Source organism: Arachis duranensis, chromosome 6 (assembly GCF_000817695.3).
Source record: "Arachis duranensis cultivar V14167 chromosome 6, aradu.V14167.gnm2.J7QH, whole genome shotgun sequence".
In the NCBI taxonomy this organism is placed as follows: domain Eukaryota; kingdom Viridiplantae; phylum Streptophyta; class Magnoliopsida; order Fabales; family Fabaceae; genus Arachis; species Arachis duranensis.
In genome coordinates, this window is record NC_029777.3 from 25,009,667 (window position 1) to 25,027,806 (window position 18,140).

At 32.5% G+C, this 18,140-nt stretch overlaps 2 protein-coding genes across 2 annotated transcripts; one reads left to right on the plus strand and one right to left on the minus strand.

Moving 5' to 3' along the window:
• Positions 1–4,530: 4,530 nt before the first annotated feature.
• On the plus strand, positions 4,531–10,022 carry LOC107493442 (cell number regulator 8). Its single transcript, XM_016114541.3, has 3 exons — positions 4,531–4,961; positions 5,453–5,655; positions 9,532–10,022. Exons 1-3 carry the CDS (start codon positions 4,700–4,702, stop codon positions 9,772–9,774), a joined length of 708 nt encoding a protein of 235 aa, XP_015970027.1. The 5' UTR covers positions 4,531–4,699; the 3' UTR covers positions 9,775–10,022.
• A 1,259-nt stretch (positions 10,023–11,281) lies between these two features.
• Positions 11,282–13,022, minus strand: LOC107493441 (DNA-binding protein S1FA). Its single transcript, XM_016114540.2, has 2 exons — positions 12,835–13,022; positions 11,282–11,705 (listed from the first exon to the last, which is right to left on the minus strand). The coding sequence occupies exons 1-2, from the start codon at positions 12,889–12,891 to the stop codon at positions 11,502–11,504; spliced, it is 261 nt and encodes an 86-aa protein (XP_015970026.1). The 5' UTR covers positions 12,892–13,022; the 3' UTR covers positions 11,282–11,501.
• Between the last annotated feature and the right edge of the window lie 5,118 nt (positions 13,023–18,140).

Consider the following 18,140-nt stretch of genomic DNA (forward strand, 5'->3'; position numbering starts at 1 on the left):
GTATTTCTGTGTCAAGTAAAACTTGAGACAAAATATTTAAAGTCACAGCTAGGCTCAAGGTGCAAAGCACCAGAAAAAATTGATGTGTTCAAAGATTAAATTAAGTTACAAAACACCAGAGAATTCATAATATTATCCGGATTCTAATTCCGAATGACAGTGACATCCTTCTGATTCAAAGGAGAGTGAGATGCCAAAACTATTCAGGATTGCAGTTGTAAACCCCACTATAAGAAGAGACATGAGCTTAATCGAACTCTCATTCTCATGCAAATTCATATCCTAAGCCCATATTAGTTTTGGTTGCTTGAGGACAAGCAACAATTCAAGTTTGGTGTTGTGATGCGTGAGCATCTTTCCTATCTTTTTCTATTGAATTTGCATCTAATTTGTTGAGTTTAATAAAGAATTAATTATCTTTTAACCAATATGGATGCTACTTTGAGTCTTTTGCAATTTTGTTTATTTTAGGTTGCATTCGGTTGGATTTGATGGAGTTTCTACAGTACAAGAACAAAAGGAGATGGTAGCGAGGAGCGACGCGTACGCGTGACTGACGCGTGCGCGTGAATTGGAGCTTTCCATGGCGACGCGTGCGCGTGACCGACGCGTACGCGTGATTTGAAGATTTGCTCAGCGACGCATACGCGTGACCGACGCGTCCGCGTGACTTGCGTATAAGACCAGCGACCCGTACGCATGACTGACGCGTACGCGTGACATGCGCCACGTGCAAAAAAATGCTGGGGTCGATTTCTGGGCTATTTTGACCCAGTTTTCAGCTCAAAAAACACAGATTAGAAGCTGCAGAGTGAAGGAATCAAGTGGTCCCCATCCATCAATTGAAGACTTGATGATTGTTATAATTAATTTTGATTTAAATTCAAATTTGAATTTAAAAATTGGAAAAGATATTATCTTAATTTGAGATATTAGATTTTAAATTAATTAGGATTAGTTATAAAAAGGGGGATTCCATTAGGGAATTAGAGAGGAATTTTACATGCCATCATATTGGAACTCTGTACATTTTACCAGAATCCTTATTTTCTTCTCTGAACCATGAGTAACTAATCCTCCATTGTTAGGGTTAGGAGCTCTGTCTATTTGTATGGATTGATTCATTTGCTCTTTCTAATTTAATTCATGTTTTGATTTATATTTCAATAATTATTTTCGTTCTTTATTTTATGAATTTGAGTGGAACAGAAGTATGACCCATGTTCTAATTGAGTTCTTGTATAACTTGGAAAAGCTCTTTACTTGAACAACAGCTTGAAAATATATTATCCTGAATTTCTAATTGTTTGTATTTAACGGGATACGTGACATATAGTCCCCTTATTTTTGGATAATTAGGATTCTTGTGGCATATAAACCGAAATTTGATCATCACCTTCTAATTGGAATTAATTGACCAAGGAATTGGCAGTTAATGAATTTTAGAGAAGACTAGAAAGGTCTAAGGAATTAGGGTCTAGTCACATATAGTTTGACATAAATTAAATCCTACATGATTAAAATAGTTAGTAAGAAAAATCAATCCAGAAAATAGATAACTTTGAAACCTTAACTATTTCTCCATATATATTTCACAACTTCTTTACTGCTTGCATTCTGAAATTCTTAATTATTGTTTAATGTTCTTTGAATACCAAAACACTCTTTTCTACTTGCCTAACTAAGCCAATCAATCAATCATTGTTGCTTGATCCATCAATCCTCGTGGGATTGACCCTTACTCACGTAAGGTATTACTTGGTACAACCCGGTGCACTTGCCGGTTAGTTTGTGGGTTATAAAATAACGCACCAAATACCTGATGAAACTTACACAATTTTTTATTCTTTATTTCATCAACTGAAGGCATCTTATTTTTAATTTTAGAGTATGAAGAAACTTTTTTTTCCTTTAACAGGCTTCAAAGATTTACATACATAAGGAGGACCCCCACGCAATTCAGCAATATAAACCTCTTTCTCATCTGAATCACTACTATCGAAAAAATAATCAACATATGCAACCTTTTTAGAACTTTTTTGAAATTTTATTTTTCTTTTTTAATTTATTCTATTTGTCTTACCCTATCAGTTAACTGGAAAAGATCTAAAGTATGTTGATTGACAAGTTTCTTCCTAACTCCAAATTCTAACCCATTAGTAGCCATTTTGACAACTTCAGTTTCTGAAATCGGAGTAAAACACTTATTTCTCATGTTTCTAAACCGTGCCAAATAAGTGCCAATGGATTCTCCTTTTGCACGTTTGATAGAGAATAAATCCGTAAGATTAACTTTCAATTCACCTCGGAAAAAAGTGATCATGAAAATTTCTTTCTAACTGCGTCCAAGAATGAATAGAATTTGGTCTCAAGTTGGAGAACCATGTAAATGGATTTTTTGTTAAAGAAGAAGGAAAGTATCTCATCTTGAGATATTCATTAGAAGCTGCTTCCCCAATTTTAACAGTATATCGAGAAATAGGCTCTATTGTAAACTCATTTTCTTCTCTAGAAAATTTTGTAAGGGACTTTAGAATTTTCCAACCCCTTGGGAGCTCTGCTTGTTGTACACATTTAGGAAAAGCAGATACAAAATATGGCCTATTTAAGCAACCAACATTAAATCCCAAACGGTTTAAAACTTGTTCGACATTTCTTGCTAGATTATAATACCCCCTAAGTTATTTTGCCTATGTCTTTCTAATATATCATCAGCATTTTGACCATATCTGGCATATGAACGTCATAATATCATGTGACAAATTTTGTTGCGACATATGTGAACTTGACACCCTAGAAATAGGTACACTTGACATGCCATATGCATTCTGGTAAAGAGTATTTTGAAAAGTTGAGTAGAGAGGCACATGCAATCCTTATGTCACTATGGGGGACATACCCTGGTGGCAAGCCATAAGACGGCCACCCCACGGTATTTATATGAGATGCATTTAACTCTAGATGGGCATGGCCAACACCATCATGCCTCACTGACAGTAAGGTAGGCTCTGCATTTGACATCACGGGAGAATTCTCGGACTCATTTCCTCTAGTCTTATCGCTGGAAGTAGAAGAAGATGCTGCAGATGTATTTGACATGTCAACTGACGCTGATTTCTTGATTTCTGGAAACACAATCTTCCCACTGCGTAACCACATGCAAATTCAAAACTCCTGATTTTTTTATTTTGACAAACTACAATCTATTGACAAAGTCCCACCAGGCGTGCCAATTTGTTTTACTCAAATTTTTGTTAATGTTTAAAAGAAAATGTGGGTATCTCAATGTTGCAATTGTATTGTCAATAAGAATTAAAAAAGATTGAAAGTAACAAATAAACAAATAAATGTAAGGTGTCAGAGGCAAAGTAAATTGCAGAAATTAAAACAAACAAGAAATTAAAGAGAAGATGAAGAAAAAAAACATAAACGTAAAAAGAAGAACAAGTAAAAGTAGAGGAGTTTTATTAATAAATACTGGAAAGAAATCAGATTACAAAGTGTCTGAATTACTTAACATTCCCAATTTTATTTTATGATGCCAAGGGGTTGAGAGCATTTTGGGTTTCTTAAGTATTTTTCAAAAGAACGAAACTCCCTACAATGTGTTCCTAAAACTCTATTTATAGACTAACCTGCTGAGAGTTACCTTTTGTACACCACTTAAAATTTGAATTGCCCCGTTACTATTTCTGCACTTCTTCCTTGATGTCAATTTCAAAAATCAAATAAATAACCAAATTGTCAAATGATCTAATTTAATTAAAATAAATATAAATATTATATATAGAGACATCACTATGTAAATAATTATTTTTTTATAATTTTCTTATAAAAATTATATTTTATCTAATAATGAGAGTACATACAAATTTGAAATATAATTATAATTTAAATAACCTTATCCCAGATAGAAGTCAATAGAGATGAACTGATTGATTGCATGATTTCTATTAAGAGTCAATTTAAGATAACCGTGTTAATAGTAGGTAATTTAACGATGCACTTATCTGCTTTCAAAATAAATCTGCTAACGAACATCCTTCCTATTATTTAAAATGTATGGTTTATCTTTTTTATTATTTAAAATATTTTATTTTTAAGAGTTTGGTCAAATTAAAAGTATTAATATTTTTTATTATTTTTAAAAATTATATTTAATTATTTATAAATATATATATCTTGTTCACACTGTAAATAAAATACGTACAAAATTATTTTGTTTATACTATAAACGAGATAAAAAAAATATTTATTTCAATAAATATTTTTTAAATTATTTATTTTAGTAATTATTAATTTATTTATTAAGATAAAAAAATCCCTAGTCCCTAGCAGAAATTAAATTCATATTTTGTTTTTTGTTTTATTTTTTTCGTGGTAGGAAAGAAGCGTTGACGCGGTCGAAACTCGTAAGCAAAGAATTTAGCTGAGTTGGGGTCAAGATGTGAATTTTTTTTGGTGACAGGGTCAAGATGAGAATAACAAGACCATACACCATACAAAAATAAAATAATAATATCAATAAAGAACTAACAAAATAGGAGAAGAACTCGCGGGGGGAGAAGAAAACACCGACCTTCGTAATTTTCTTCTTTCATTCTTTTTTTTTTCTTCTCTTCCGAGATCCAAATTCCCATTTGAATCGAATCTTTCAATCAAAATTACAATCGCGTCTCTCCAAATCAATCAAATAACAATGGCGTCTGAAAAGCAACACAATCTTGAGGAGACAAGCCCCCTTCTCCACCAACAACAACCACCAAAACACAGCGATAATCCGAAAGCTGGCCCACCGCCGCCGCCACCTCCCCACTTCCCCGTCGACTGGACCGCAGATGGGCTTCCCGTGGGCCACAGCAGCGTCCTCGGTGAGCCCATGGGCCGCACCCCCTGGAACTCCAGCCTCTGCGCTTGTGTAGGTCAAAACGACCATTTCTGCAGCAGCGATCTCGAAGTTTGTAAGACCCTTCTCTTATATTTTCAATTTTCTAAATTCCATTGATTATTGCCTTTTAAAAATTTCGGATGAACCCCCTTCTGGTACTTTTGTTCGATTATAGCAGTTTTTCTATTAGGTTTTCAATTTTGACGGTTGGAATTGCAAGGTTCTTGGCATTTATAATTTGTTGTTCGGTGGGGCTTAGTCGATTTGGAAATTCAGCTGCACAAAAATTTAATCTTTGTTCTGTTTATTATTTAGTTGAATCTAAGTTGTAAGTTTCAACCTTTTGGAGGTGAAAAGTGAAATTGTCTTCGCAATCCAAAGCCACTAGTGTGAGTGCAAACTTAGGTTATTCTTTTACTTATAGGCTATTGTATTTTGTGGAAAGTAAAAAAGAGGTGCCATGTTTGTAATTGTTAATGTGTTATTGTAATGATCAAGTGTATCTTTATGGACCCTAAAATATTTATTACCTATGTTTGAATATGAACCTGTGGCATGAACTAGGCCTTCTTGGGGCTGTGGCTCCTTGTGTGCTGTATGGAAGCAATGTTGAGAGGCTTACATCTACTCCTGGGACATTCGCCAATCATTGCTTGCCGTATTCCGGTATGTATGTGATTGGGAATTCCTGCTTTGGTTGGAATTGCCTTGCACCGTGGTTCTCCTATCCTAGCCGTACTGCCATTCGTCGCAAGTTCAATTTAGAGGCAAGTTACGCTTTATTCTTTGCCCTTCATTATCTAGTTACAGTGTTCATATGATGTGTAGTGTGGTAGGACAGCACAACTAGATAAATAGGTTTTCTCATCTATTGGTATAATTTAAATGTTGTCCTTGTATTGTTGCTTCAGCAATGCTTCAAAATTTATTTGGATTAGAGAAGTTTGATAATGTTGAATCCTTGTCATAGGGGTTTGTCCAAAATTTTACTGGTCTAACAATAAGTTATAATAAGGCAAGGTCAACCTGTATAAAGTCATTATTGCTTGTGTTATGTACTAAAAAATAAACTTAATCTAAATCTTTTGTGTATTATTATTATTTGGGTCATGTGTATAATTAAGATTTGGAGATAAGCTGAATTAAGTGAACAATTTATTTTTTATTTTGAATTTTTTGGGGGTTTTCCAGGGGTTAATAGTTCAGTCAGTGCACTTGGAAGTTCTGTACAATTTTGGTTGTATCAAAACTGTAGTGCTTATATTTATTTATTGCCTTGCTTCATAGATGACATCCACGTCCACATTCATATAAGTAAAGTTAGTTTTGCCTTCCTTCTACTTTTTTTGTCTCCCTCCCTCCCTCTCTTTGCCCCTCTTCCTTAGGCACAAAAGTCATATTCCTATGCTAACAGATGGTTCTACACCAAAAATATATGTTATTTCCTCATGAATTATTATTGTGGCATAGGCATGGCTGAAAAAGAGTGTAAGGCTTTGTATGTGGATCATTGGGCCAAGATGATGAAGCCCAATAAATACCCAATGGATTGAGTTTCTCTCTTTGAATGGGAACTAAATAAGGTGAAAGTGCGCGACCAAAAAGAAAAAAAAAAATAGGTGAAAGTGGATTGGTTGGATTTGGAGTTTAGAGATAGTTATCTAGTTGAAATCTAATGTCATACCTTGCCTCCTTTCGCCCATTTGGGAAAAACACCATAAACCAAGGAAGTAAAGACCTAAAACACTATGGAGACTTATCTCTTATATGTCTAGCTTTGGATGAAGGGATAAGAAGTGGTGAAATGTCTATCCCATAATTCCCAAGCCCCTAACAATACACCTCCCTTGGAGAGCCAACGTCCATGATGGCTTCACTCTATCGACACTGACCCAGCGGTAACCACTTTACTGCCGGTTATCAATATTCGGTATTCACCTTAATCCAGCCTATAGGTAGCCCTTTCCATGGCGCCAACAACCAAGGATCTGATACCATTGTTAAGTATGTAAAGAAAGTGGGAAACCACACCTTAAAAACTAGCTGATAAGGGGAAAGAATCACTCTCTTTATATACAACATCAAGCATCCCATACTACCCGAAGTGGGACTTTGAGCACCTCATAATAATCCAAGTCCCTAACATGGTATTAGTGATGGTCTCTATGCTTGTTCTCCACCAATTATTCATACCTTAGGCTGCATTTGGAAGGGAGATTGAAACTGAGAGACAGAGATTAGGAGACAGAGACTGAGAAACAGAGAATTAGTATCATGTTTGATTTGAGATAGATATGGAGATTAAAATAAGAAAAATACTAAAATACCCCCATTTAAAAGAAATTATTCTTATAAAACATAACAGGATGAAATTGTTGAATTTCAAATTAACAAAACACATTGATTAAATTAGACCATTTCTATTCTACACAGCGAAACAAGAAACACTAAAAATTCTGTTTTGCACTTTTCTCCTCAAATATGGATTGCAGAAAACTGCAGCAAAACATCAAAGAACCATTACAATAATAAAACAGTATAAGAAGAAAACAGAGCAGGGAGTGAATGAGTGAATGAGCAAGATTTGGAAAGAAATATTATTTGAAGTTTCAATTCTCGTCTCCAAAAATTTTAGTTTCCCCTTCTCTATTTTTTGGAGGTACTGCAGGGACTGAAATTTTAAGTCCTAAAATTGAGATTTTAGTTCCAATCTCTGATCACCAAACATGGTACTGAGTTCCAATCCGTCAGTTTCAATTCCAGTCTTTGTAAACATAGTCTTAGGCTGCGTCTGGAAGGGAGACAAAGATTGAGAAACAAAGGCTTAATTAAGTCTGTGAATTGTGTTTGGTTTAAGGTGTACAAAATTGAGTTATGTCTGAGTATCATGTGAGTGAGTGGAGGTACTAAAGGGACTGAAATTTTAAGTCCTGAAATTGAGATTTTAGCTCCAATCTCTGATCACCAAACATGGTACTGAGTTCCAATCCCTCAGTTTCAATTCCAGTCTTTGTAAACATAGTCTTAGGCTGCGTCTGGAAGGGAGACAAAGATTGAGAGACAAAGGCTTAATTAAGTCTGTGAATTGTGTTTGGTTTAACATGTACAAAATTGAGTTATGTCTGAGTATCATGTGAGTGAGTGGAGATTTGGAAAGAAATGTTATTAAAGCTTCAATTCCTATCTCCAAAAATTTTAGTTCCCTCTGTCCCATTTTCTGGAGGTATAGAAGAGACTAAAATTTTAAACCCGAAATTGAAATTTTACTTCCAATTTCTGATCACCAAAATACTTAGTCCCAATCCCTCAGTTTCAATTCCAGTCTTTGTAAACATAGTCTTAGGCTGTGTCCGAAAGGGAGACAAAGATTGAGAGTCAGACTTAATTAAGTCTCTGTATTGTATTTGGTTTAATGTGTACAGAACTGAGTTATGTCTGAAGTTGGTTTGAGATAAATATGGAGTCTGAAATAACATAAATTACTTAAATGTTCCTATTTAAAAGAAGTTATTCTTATAAAACAAGACGGGATGAAATTTTTGAATTCCAAATCAAACAAAACACAAATTGATTAAATTAAACCCTTTTTATTATACACACAAAAAGAAACAAGAAACACCAAAAATCTGTTTTGTACTTTTTTCCTCAAATATGGATTGCAGAAAACTGCAGCAAACATCAAAGAACCATTGTAGTAATAAAACAGTATAAGAAGCAAACAGACCAGCGAGAGAATGATCATGGGTGTAACTAACCTCACAGATGCCATGAACAAGGTATCCAAAGAAGCAGCCAGAAGAGCAAATGAGGAATTGCTGCCACCTTGGTCTGTCAGAGAGTGCGATTCCAAACAATGAGTCTCTGAAATAGTTCCACCCCTGATACGTGTGTTCAGGAGAGCATATATTCTGCCCCTTGTCTCTAAAATGACGAAAATGTCCTCCTGAACACGCATCAACCCCAGAACCCAATTCAGCAGAAAGATTGTATCTTGAGAGGAACAAGCACCTCAATCATCAGGCCCTCAAAAATCTTGCATGTTGACTTTGCCAACCCCTACATAGGAAAAAAGAAGTGTGTTTGTGTCTTTTTTTTTTTTACATTAAACTACAAAAAAAAAAGAAAAAAAAACTTGTTTGATTACTGTAAGCAAAGCATGTGTGCTATTTCATATATATGTGTAAAGAGAGGGATGGATTTTGTGCATGGAAAGTGAGAGAGAGAAAGAGAGAGAGAGAGAGAGAGGGAGAGATTGTGTGTGTGTGTGTGTGTGTGTGTGTGTGTGTGTGTGTGTGTGTGTGTGTGTGTGGATTTGGAAAGAAAGATGTTTCCATCTTCATCTCCAGAAATTTTATCCCCTTTGTTCCTATTTTTTGGAGGTATTAAAGCAACTGAAATTTTAAGTCCCGAACTGAAACTATAGTAGCAGTTTCTGATCACCAAACATGATATCAAGTCCCAGTCCTAGTTTCTTTAAACAAACACAACCTTAGTGTTCACTTGGCTATTTTGAGTATGTTTCCTCTTAAGTATACTAACCTTGAGCTCTCTTGTAATGTTTCCTTTTTTATTCACTCTTACAAAACCATAATGAATCGATAAGTTATATTTCATGTGAAATATTTATGGTTTTCTGGATACAGGGAAGTTGTGAGGCACTTAATAGGTCATGTGGTGGCTGCTGTGGAAGCTTCTTGGAAGATGAAGTGCAGCGCGAACAGTGTGAAACAGCATTTGACTTGGCAACTCACGTCTTCTGTCATGCATGCGCTCTCTGTCAAGAGGGCCGTGAGCTCCGTCGCAGGTTGCCTCATCCGGGCTTTAATGCTCAACCGGTATTGGTTATGATTCCCCCAATGGAGCAGAGTATGGGACGTGGTGCTTAAGATTTCTTCTTCATCCTGGAAGTGTTAGTCCTGTGTATGTTACTGTTGCCCATTATAAATTGTTGTTGTACCGTGTTATACTTTTGTATGAAGAGGATCTTTGTTCTATTTTTTTGAATAAACAAGATCATGAAACTTCATTTAATTTGCTTCTCTACCTTTATGTATTATAATTATAAACATATAAATATATTTGTATAATCCTATTTATTGTATTTTTATTGGAATATGGGAGGGACTTTTCTTCTCGAGTCTATGCGTAGTTGACTAATCGTTTAGAATGAACTCAACAAAAAGAATTAAGAATGTTCTTCATTGAGGGCATGGATCCTGTTACGTTTTGGTTCTTTAATTTAGCTATTATTAGTTTATTATTAAGGAGTATAGCCAATATTTTTTATGCCTGAGAATGCCATTTGTATTGCTCATTCTGCAAACATTTTTATCCTTCTTTATGATGGGATACTGAATCCTAGGCCGAACATAATCATGTAAGATGTGTAATACCAGGCGGCAATCACTTACTCAAAAACCTTTTTCTGTTAATCATGCAAACGTTGATCTCATATGCTCCTAACTGCCACCAAGCTAATGAATGTGTCTGTTCCATCTCTTGGCTCAAAATGGGAGCTGGAGATTTTGATATCTTGTTTAATAACGCAATACAAGCTACCCTTGAGCTATGCTAGGACCTAGGAGTCGAAATGCAACTCTCATTGATTTGGAAGTTGCTTTATTACAATGATTACTCTTGCTACCACAGGCTGCGATTCAAAATTATATCTTGCCTTATCCCTTATGTATTGATCATAGGTAATCACATTTCATCAAATCCTTTTCTACCATTTTCTCTTGTATGATTATATTCTCTTCAATTGGGAACTCATGAATCACAGACAAGCACACAAGTCAAAATAGGATATTAGACACTTACACGCAAATTTCAAATTTCGATTTGATATAAAGTTGTGGCTTACATATAAAATATAATTTTGATATGCTATTTTATGCGTGCTTCTAATTGTATAATATCATGTTATCTAGCAAAACCTTTTATTTTATCCAAATAAATAATTATCTAAAAAAATAAATATAAATAATATAAATAAATCTATATAAAACATTTTAAACTACCAGTAATCCGTATATTAAAACTAAACTATCTAAAATATAAAAAACTTTTTAGATAATTTATAGTATCTTGATATTTTATTAACATTAAACTATAATTTAATTTTTTAATCTCTCTTATAATTATATAAAACGTTTTAGATATTTTTGTATTAATAATTAATAATACTCACTATTTCTGCACTTAAAAAATATCTGAAGAATAATGAAGGACACACGAGTGTCGTGTGTGGTGTGTATAAACGTGTTTGAAAATATATTTCTTTATTCTTTTGTTAAGACATATTCACATAAAATAGTGTGTTGAATGAGTATCAAATAATCGTCATGCCAGAAATCTATCCTGATGCGGACATGAAGTGTCCTAGCTTTAGAGTTGGGAACTGTCATAGCATTGTTGTTTCTAAAATGACCAATATCGAGTTGGAAAACAATCGATGAGCTAACCACGATAGCATTGTTTTTTCTGAAAGGTCTTCACTACAATAACTCACAGGATAGAAACATGAAATTAACATTAACTCTTGATACCACAAAACAAGGAAAACTTCTCGTAAGAGTATATTAGCCAAAGAACACAATGTGAGACTATGTGTTTATTCTCCAGGTGCAGAGACGCCTTGTTTCAGTCTCTCCCTCTTCATCTTCTTCTTTGACACTGGCTTCTTTTTTCTCGGAGGGAGGTTCTTCTGTGCATATGTGTAGAGCACAAAATTTCCAATGAGGAACGCAAGCACCAATCCAAAAACAACAATGAGAACTATTAAGCCTGGGTTGAACCCTTGGGATGCAGAATTTCCCTACGTGGAACAAAAGAATGGCTATAAGCAAAAAAAGACATCGTAAATGCAATTATGCAATAAACATATACTTGTTTCCAAAGGAAAATAGACATGCAATTATAGTTTTCCAGTTTTCCTCAAATGGGAGCTTCCATTCATTTGATCTATTTGAAACAATGATTAGAACTGTTTGAGATTGACCATAAAGGTTTTATTTAAACTTGTGAATAATGTCAACGAGTAATAAACCCAAAATTAAAGAAAAACTTCCAAACCCAAAATATGATAAAGGTTTACCTAAATCGCAAGATGTTAATTGAAGGAAAATTGTAATTTGCAGCCTAAGAGGCTTCAAACTAAATCATTTACATACTAATCCATGAAGTTATATTGAAGAACATGTCAAACTCTGAAGTGTGCAAAAATAAAATGGAAGATCCCATCGCATTAGTTCTATTCTTCACAAATTCAGTATATGCCGAACGTTAAAACAATGGCTTCAAACTAAATCATTTACATGAAACTGGAATATTATTAATTTATAAATGAATTTCATGCATTTCAAAGAGGCATAAGATAAAACAGACTTCTTAGTCTCTTACATATGCAGGGATTCAATTGAGATTTTCGGAACCAAAAAGAGCATTCAAATCTCAAGCTGAATTTTCCTGGTGGGCGTTGACAAATCAAAAGCTAATTTTCCTTTTAAAATGAACATGAAAATTAAGAACACTGCATAGAATTTTAAAAAAAAATACATGTTTTAACTTGCACTACAACAATTCACACATTTCCACCATGAACAGTTTTCCAATCACATTATATCAACAAAAATTAAAAAGAAAACCTTTTTCTCTCCTTATAACCAAATGAGAATCAAGTCAAAATTAGGGTAAAAAACAGCCAATCTGTCAAACGTGAAGCGAATCAAGCGATCCGAGAGATTGAGACGCATATAACATAGCAGGAGCACATGCAAAGCTTGATCATGATCCTAAGATCTAAATGTTAATCCTCAACATGCGTGCGAGGAGGAACATTGTGTACAAAATGAGTAGATTGCACATCAGATCTAAGTAATAACAGAGCAGAATCAGAAAGAAAAAAAAACACAGGTTCGTAATTGATAGTGAGAAAGTGAGAGTACCGCGCGATCGAGAGACGGAGGAACTTTATCGGTGAAATCGAAGTCCTCGTCAGCCATGGATGAAGCTGAAGGTTCTGGTCGCAGAGAAGAACGAAAAAGGGGGTTGAAGAAGAAGTGAAGAAAGTTCGAGAAAGAGAGAGAGAAAAAGGTACGGATTTAAGAGTTAAGCCCAAAACCAAACCACACGAAATTTAGATTAAAAATTTTGACTATTGGAGCTGTGTAACAAACATTACTGCTGCCGCAAATTTACTGGCCGCTCTTAATTTTTTTTATTTTATTTTTAGAAACACCAAAATACTAATTAAAGGTCTCTCAAATTAAGGAAAAGAAAATTAAAATTAATTTCCACAAAGCGTGAAAATAAAACACGCGGAGAAAGATACTTACCTGATTAGTATATCTTGGATTTGGTGAGTAGACGTCAGCCGAAAGAAAGTCTACCATGGGCTTTGAAATTTGAACAAATTAATAAATTGGACACAGTAGTTAAGGGCTAAGTAGGCCCATTGGATAATTGATTAAGAAAAAGGAAAAAAGAAATGGACGACTTAACATGTTTGTTGACACTCGGTATAAGACATCATACAATTTTGTTTAAAGCAACAACTAATTTTGTCAGGTTAAATCTTCAGTCATTCATAATTTTTTTTTTGATAAATTATATTTTCCATCTTTAACATTTTCAAAATTTTTCAAAATAACCACTAACGTTTAATTTCTCTCAATTTATTGTTATTGTTAATTTGTTAATAACAATTGTTACTCAACATTTTATTTTTCAAATTTATCCTTAAACCTACACTCTCTTTCTCTCCCAACCCTCTCTGCACATTTTCAGTCTCTCTCAGAACCAAAATCAGAAGCAGCACAATAAGACCACCATCATCATCTTTTCATCTTCTATTTATGTGCCACTAGTAGTGTCAATATGATTGGTCTTATTTTATATTGCCAGAAGAACAAAATGTCCTATAATTAATAGGGTCAGATTTTTAAAAAATTGCAGAACCAAAAGTTTTAGAACCAATTCGCGAGCCACCTAATTTTTTTTTTAATATTGTTCTTTATGTCAGCAACACATAAAATTTATTACAAATTATTGGCTTCTTCTAATTTTTTTTGTCATTTTTTATGTGTAGAAAATAAAAAAATTAAAAAAATAAATATTAAATAATGTACATTGTTTATATTAAATTCAACTTTTAATTATATATATTAAAAAATCAAATATAGTATTAATTATTTCATCACCTTTCTTCTTAGTATCCACCATCAATAATATTTTTAGTAGAAAATCAAAATAAAGTTTACACAAAAATTCATCATCTAAAATCATAAATGTTGAAGGGAATGCATCGATTCTGTTGACACTTTCTTCATGATTTTACCAATGTCATCATCTAAAATCAACCAATTAATTAGAAACTCAATGTAAAACGTTATTTGAAAAAAAAACATAAATTTTTACCATCATAAACAAATTCACATAACCAACTTTTTGTACAAATAAGCATTTGGACATGCTCATGAAGAGTGAAATTTTTATATTTTGTTAAAATACGTCCACCAATACTAAGGTTTGGTTTGGTAAAGCTTTTACTTTTTCAAAGTAGTTTATGAAAGCTGTCTTTTAAAAGACAGCTTTTTAAAAGCTGCCGCACTTACGTTTGATAAAATCATATTAAAAATGACTTTTAATAAGTACAAGCACCATAATTATGTTTGGTAAAACAGCTTTTAGAAGTTGAAAAAATTATAATAAACATGTTTATAACGAAAATTTTTTTTTCAAATTCTTTAAAATTTCATAAAATATTTTAAAATAAAATAATGTTAAAATAAAAAATTCATAATAAACATAAATATAATAAATAAACTCTTTTATTTTTTAACTTTAAAATTTTATATAAGTATCATAAAAATTTATTTATCCTAAACATCATCACTAAAAATACTAAATTACCTAAATCACTATAACCTAATTTTTTCCAGCAATCAAACTTGATGCTACATTATTTCGAACCATCTAGAAACTCATCTCTAACTTTTTCAACTCCATTTGCTTCACCTTCATCGCCATATCCATAGTTCCAAGAAACTCATCTCTAACTTTTTCAACTTCGTTTGCTTCACCTTCATCGCCATATCCATCTTCTTCTTCAAGCTCAACGTCCATCTGGTCATATTTTTTAAACTTATGATCACTTGTAGAATAACATCTAATGTAGTTATGCAGAGCCATTGTTGCAATAATAATTTGAATTTGTTTTTTATAGCTAAAACTAGCCATATCTCGTAAAATTTTTCGTCTCTTTTTCCAAACTTCAAATGTATGTTCCATCACGCTTCTAAGTGAAGAATGAACATAGTTATATATTTCGTAGTATCCAGAAGGTCTATTAACACGACGAAATTCTGCAAATGATATGTTGCTCCTTTGTATGGTCCTAGATAACTTATCTTTTCTATATAATCTGTATCTACTAAATAGTATTTACCTGTATATTATTAAATGAAAGAAAACATGATAAGAAATTAAATCTATATATGGAGTATATAATTTAATCTTAAAGATAATCAAGTATTACCTGGTGGAGATTTTGGAAAGTTCAACTCAAATGTACCAATTGCATATAAAAGTACTCTTGTGTCATGAGCTGTCCCTTCTCAACTGGCTAAAGCAAAAATAAATTCCATATCAAAATTACATGCAGCCATAACATTTTGGGTTGGAATTCCCTTTTTTTCAATAAATCGAATTTGGTCTTCAATAGACATAATTACTGGCACATGAGTTCCATCTATAGCACCAATTGCATCCTATGATTAACATGATTAGAACATCAATTTTACAAATACTATAAAGCAAATTTAATATCACCACATGCAATGAAAGATAATAATTTTTTTGTAATTATTTATAATATTTTTTAAAATAAATAATATATAAATTACCTTAAAATGAGGCCAATATCTATTATCATTCCTTAATTTTGTAGGCACTTCTTTAAAATCACGATCCTTTGGTTGTATGATGTCTATGGTCATTTTGTACACAGCTTGTAGCACTTCTTCAAATTTTCGACTTATTGTTTCACCGGAATGTTGAAACCGCTCCTTAGTTGACTTATTTGAATTTCCACCTCCTAGTACAAATAGGACCATTGCTAGCATTTCTGCAGCACTTATTCTCCTTGAGGCACATAAATCATAGTTTGTTTTCAAATCATAGCATAGTCTTTTGAAAACATCTTTTTTCATCCTAAACATGCTGCAACAACGACTATTATTCCCTTTTAATATCTCTTTAAGCCATTTGTTTCTTGTTTGTGTAGAAGTCATGCATGGTCTTTTATAGATATACTTATCATAATATTGTAAGACCAAACATGCTGTAGAAGTTAAAATTCGATCGAATTCTTCCTCTTTCTCTTCATCATAATCAATTTTCATATTCCAATGCATTGTATAATAATTATATTAAAAGAAAAAACACAAGAATTAAAAAAAAGTAGAATAATATATCAAAAATGAAAGTACTGTAATTTTTATTTACAATAAAAAAGATCAAATACAATAAAAAAGATCAAATATAATAAAAAAGATCCAAGCAAATAAATGTAAACAGTAGACACAACTCATGGTCTATAAAATGAATGTAAAAAAATTTTTAAAAAAGCTTTGTAAACAAATTCTCCTTCTCTTCTTGGACATTTTTTTCATTCATTAACCACGCAAGTTTGACTTCTTTATGCTTTAAGGCAACGAACAACTCTCTTTTATCTTTATCCAAGAAGAGTCGAGTTGCAAACATATAAATTTGTCCAAGTGGATCTATATCTAGTATAGTATCTAGTTCTTCTATTGCTTGAGTTATATTAGGTCTCAAAGTATCATTTTTATTAGAGTTCCTACGTTCCACAGTCTCACAAAGTCTATCAATTTGGTGTGACAATTTCTGAGCACCTCCAACTTTTTTTTGCTTTCTTGTTAGTGAAATTTTTCCTTTTTCTTTTAATGTTTATAACACTAGACTCAGGCTCTATATTAGAATCCTCATTATCTTCAGGTTGTGTATCTTTCTCAATTGAAGAAGGAACTATTCCGGAAGATAAAGTCCAAGTATTTTCTCCTGTTGTAGCTGTCCTTTGAAACATCCTATCTAATGTTGCCTCAAAATCTGGATAAATTCCTTCTTTTCTAAATTTTTTATCCTTTGGAATAACCTACATAAAATATTGATACTTAGTAATAGTTATATATATCAATATGTATGCTACTATACTTACCAAACTAATCTTAAGAATACTAACCGCTAATTTTCTAGCCCACCACTCTTCACTTGCATCAATTGTCTTTTTAGCAGAATCCCATCCAAGTCCAGTCCCGTTTCCTTTCAATTGTTTCCAATTCTTTCAATCTACTTTCAACTAATCCTATTTGTTTCTCAATTGTTTCTATTATATTCTTTTTTTGTAGCTTTTGTGAATTCAGCTATCAATTATTTTCAACCTTTGGTATCAAAATGTGTGCTCGATTTGCTACCAGCTTCAATACTTTTCACACGCAAAGCACAAAAGATATCTACTAGATTTTTGTTCCATTGTGCAATTTCTTTTCCATCATTTTTCTCTTTAGGTGTGATCAAATTCATTGTTGTATCCATCAAAACTTATCATATGATAACAAAAATTATTCCATAAGTTCATACAAAAATTGAAAGATTGAAAATAAAGTGAATCATGAATTTTTAAGTCAAGTATACCTAAAAACTTGTTATGTGTTACACAATAATAAACTTCATAAACTATTATTATCAATTAATAAGACTAACAAACATACAATATTATTCTATTCTAGTAGGCCAATAATAACACATAACCAGATATATTATAAAAACAAAAGAATAATAGGATAATTAATTAACATTACTTGAAAAAAAACCACGAGAAACAATAAACTGATAATATGATTTATGAATCAAATTTTGGAGATCTAATTGAATCAATTAAAACTTTATTTTGATACTAACTCAAATTTTAGAGACTAATAATTTATATATTTACTTGATTTACTCTCTATACTAATATAAATAGAGTTATCATTAGTCAATAATAAAATTTGTATGTAATCTAATGTTAATACTGTATACGTCCATTATCCACCTATATATATTGGCTCACATTTACAGATAATAAAAAATAGGACACATATCTCAAATAAACTACTAAAAATCAGGTCAACCTCTTCCCATTTCAAAGAATAGAAAAAAACAAACAAATATAATAGATTTACTGGAAAAA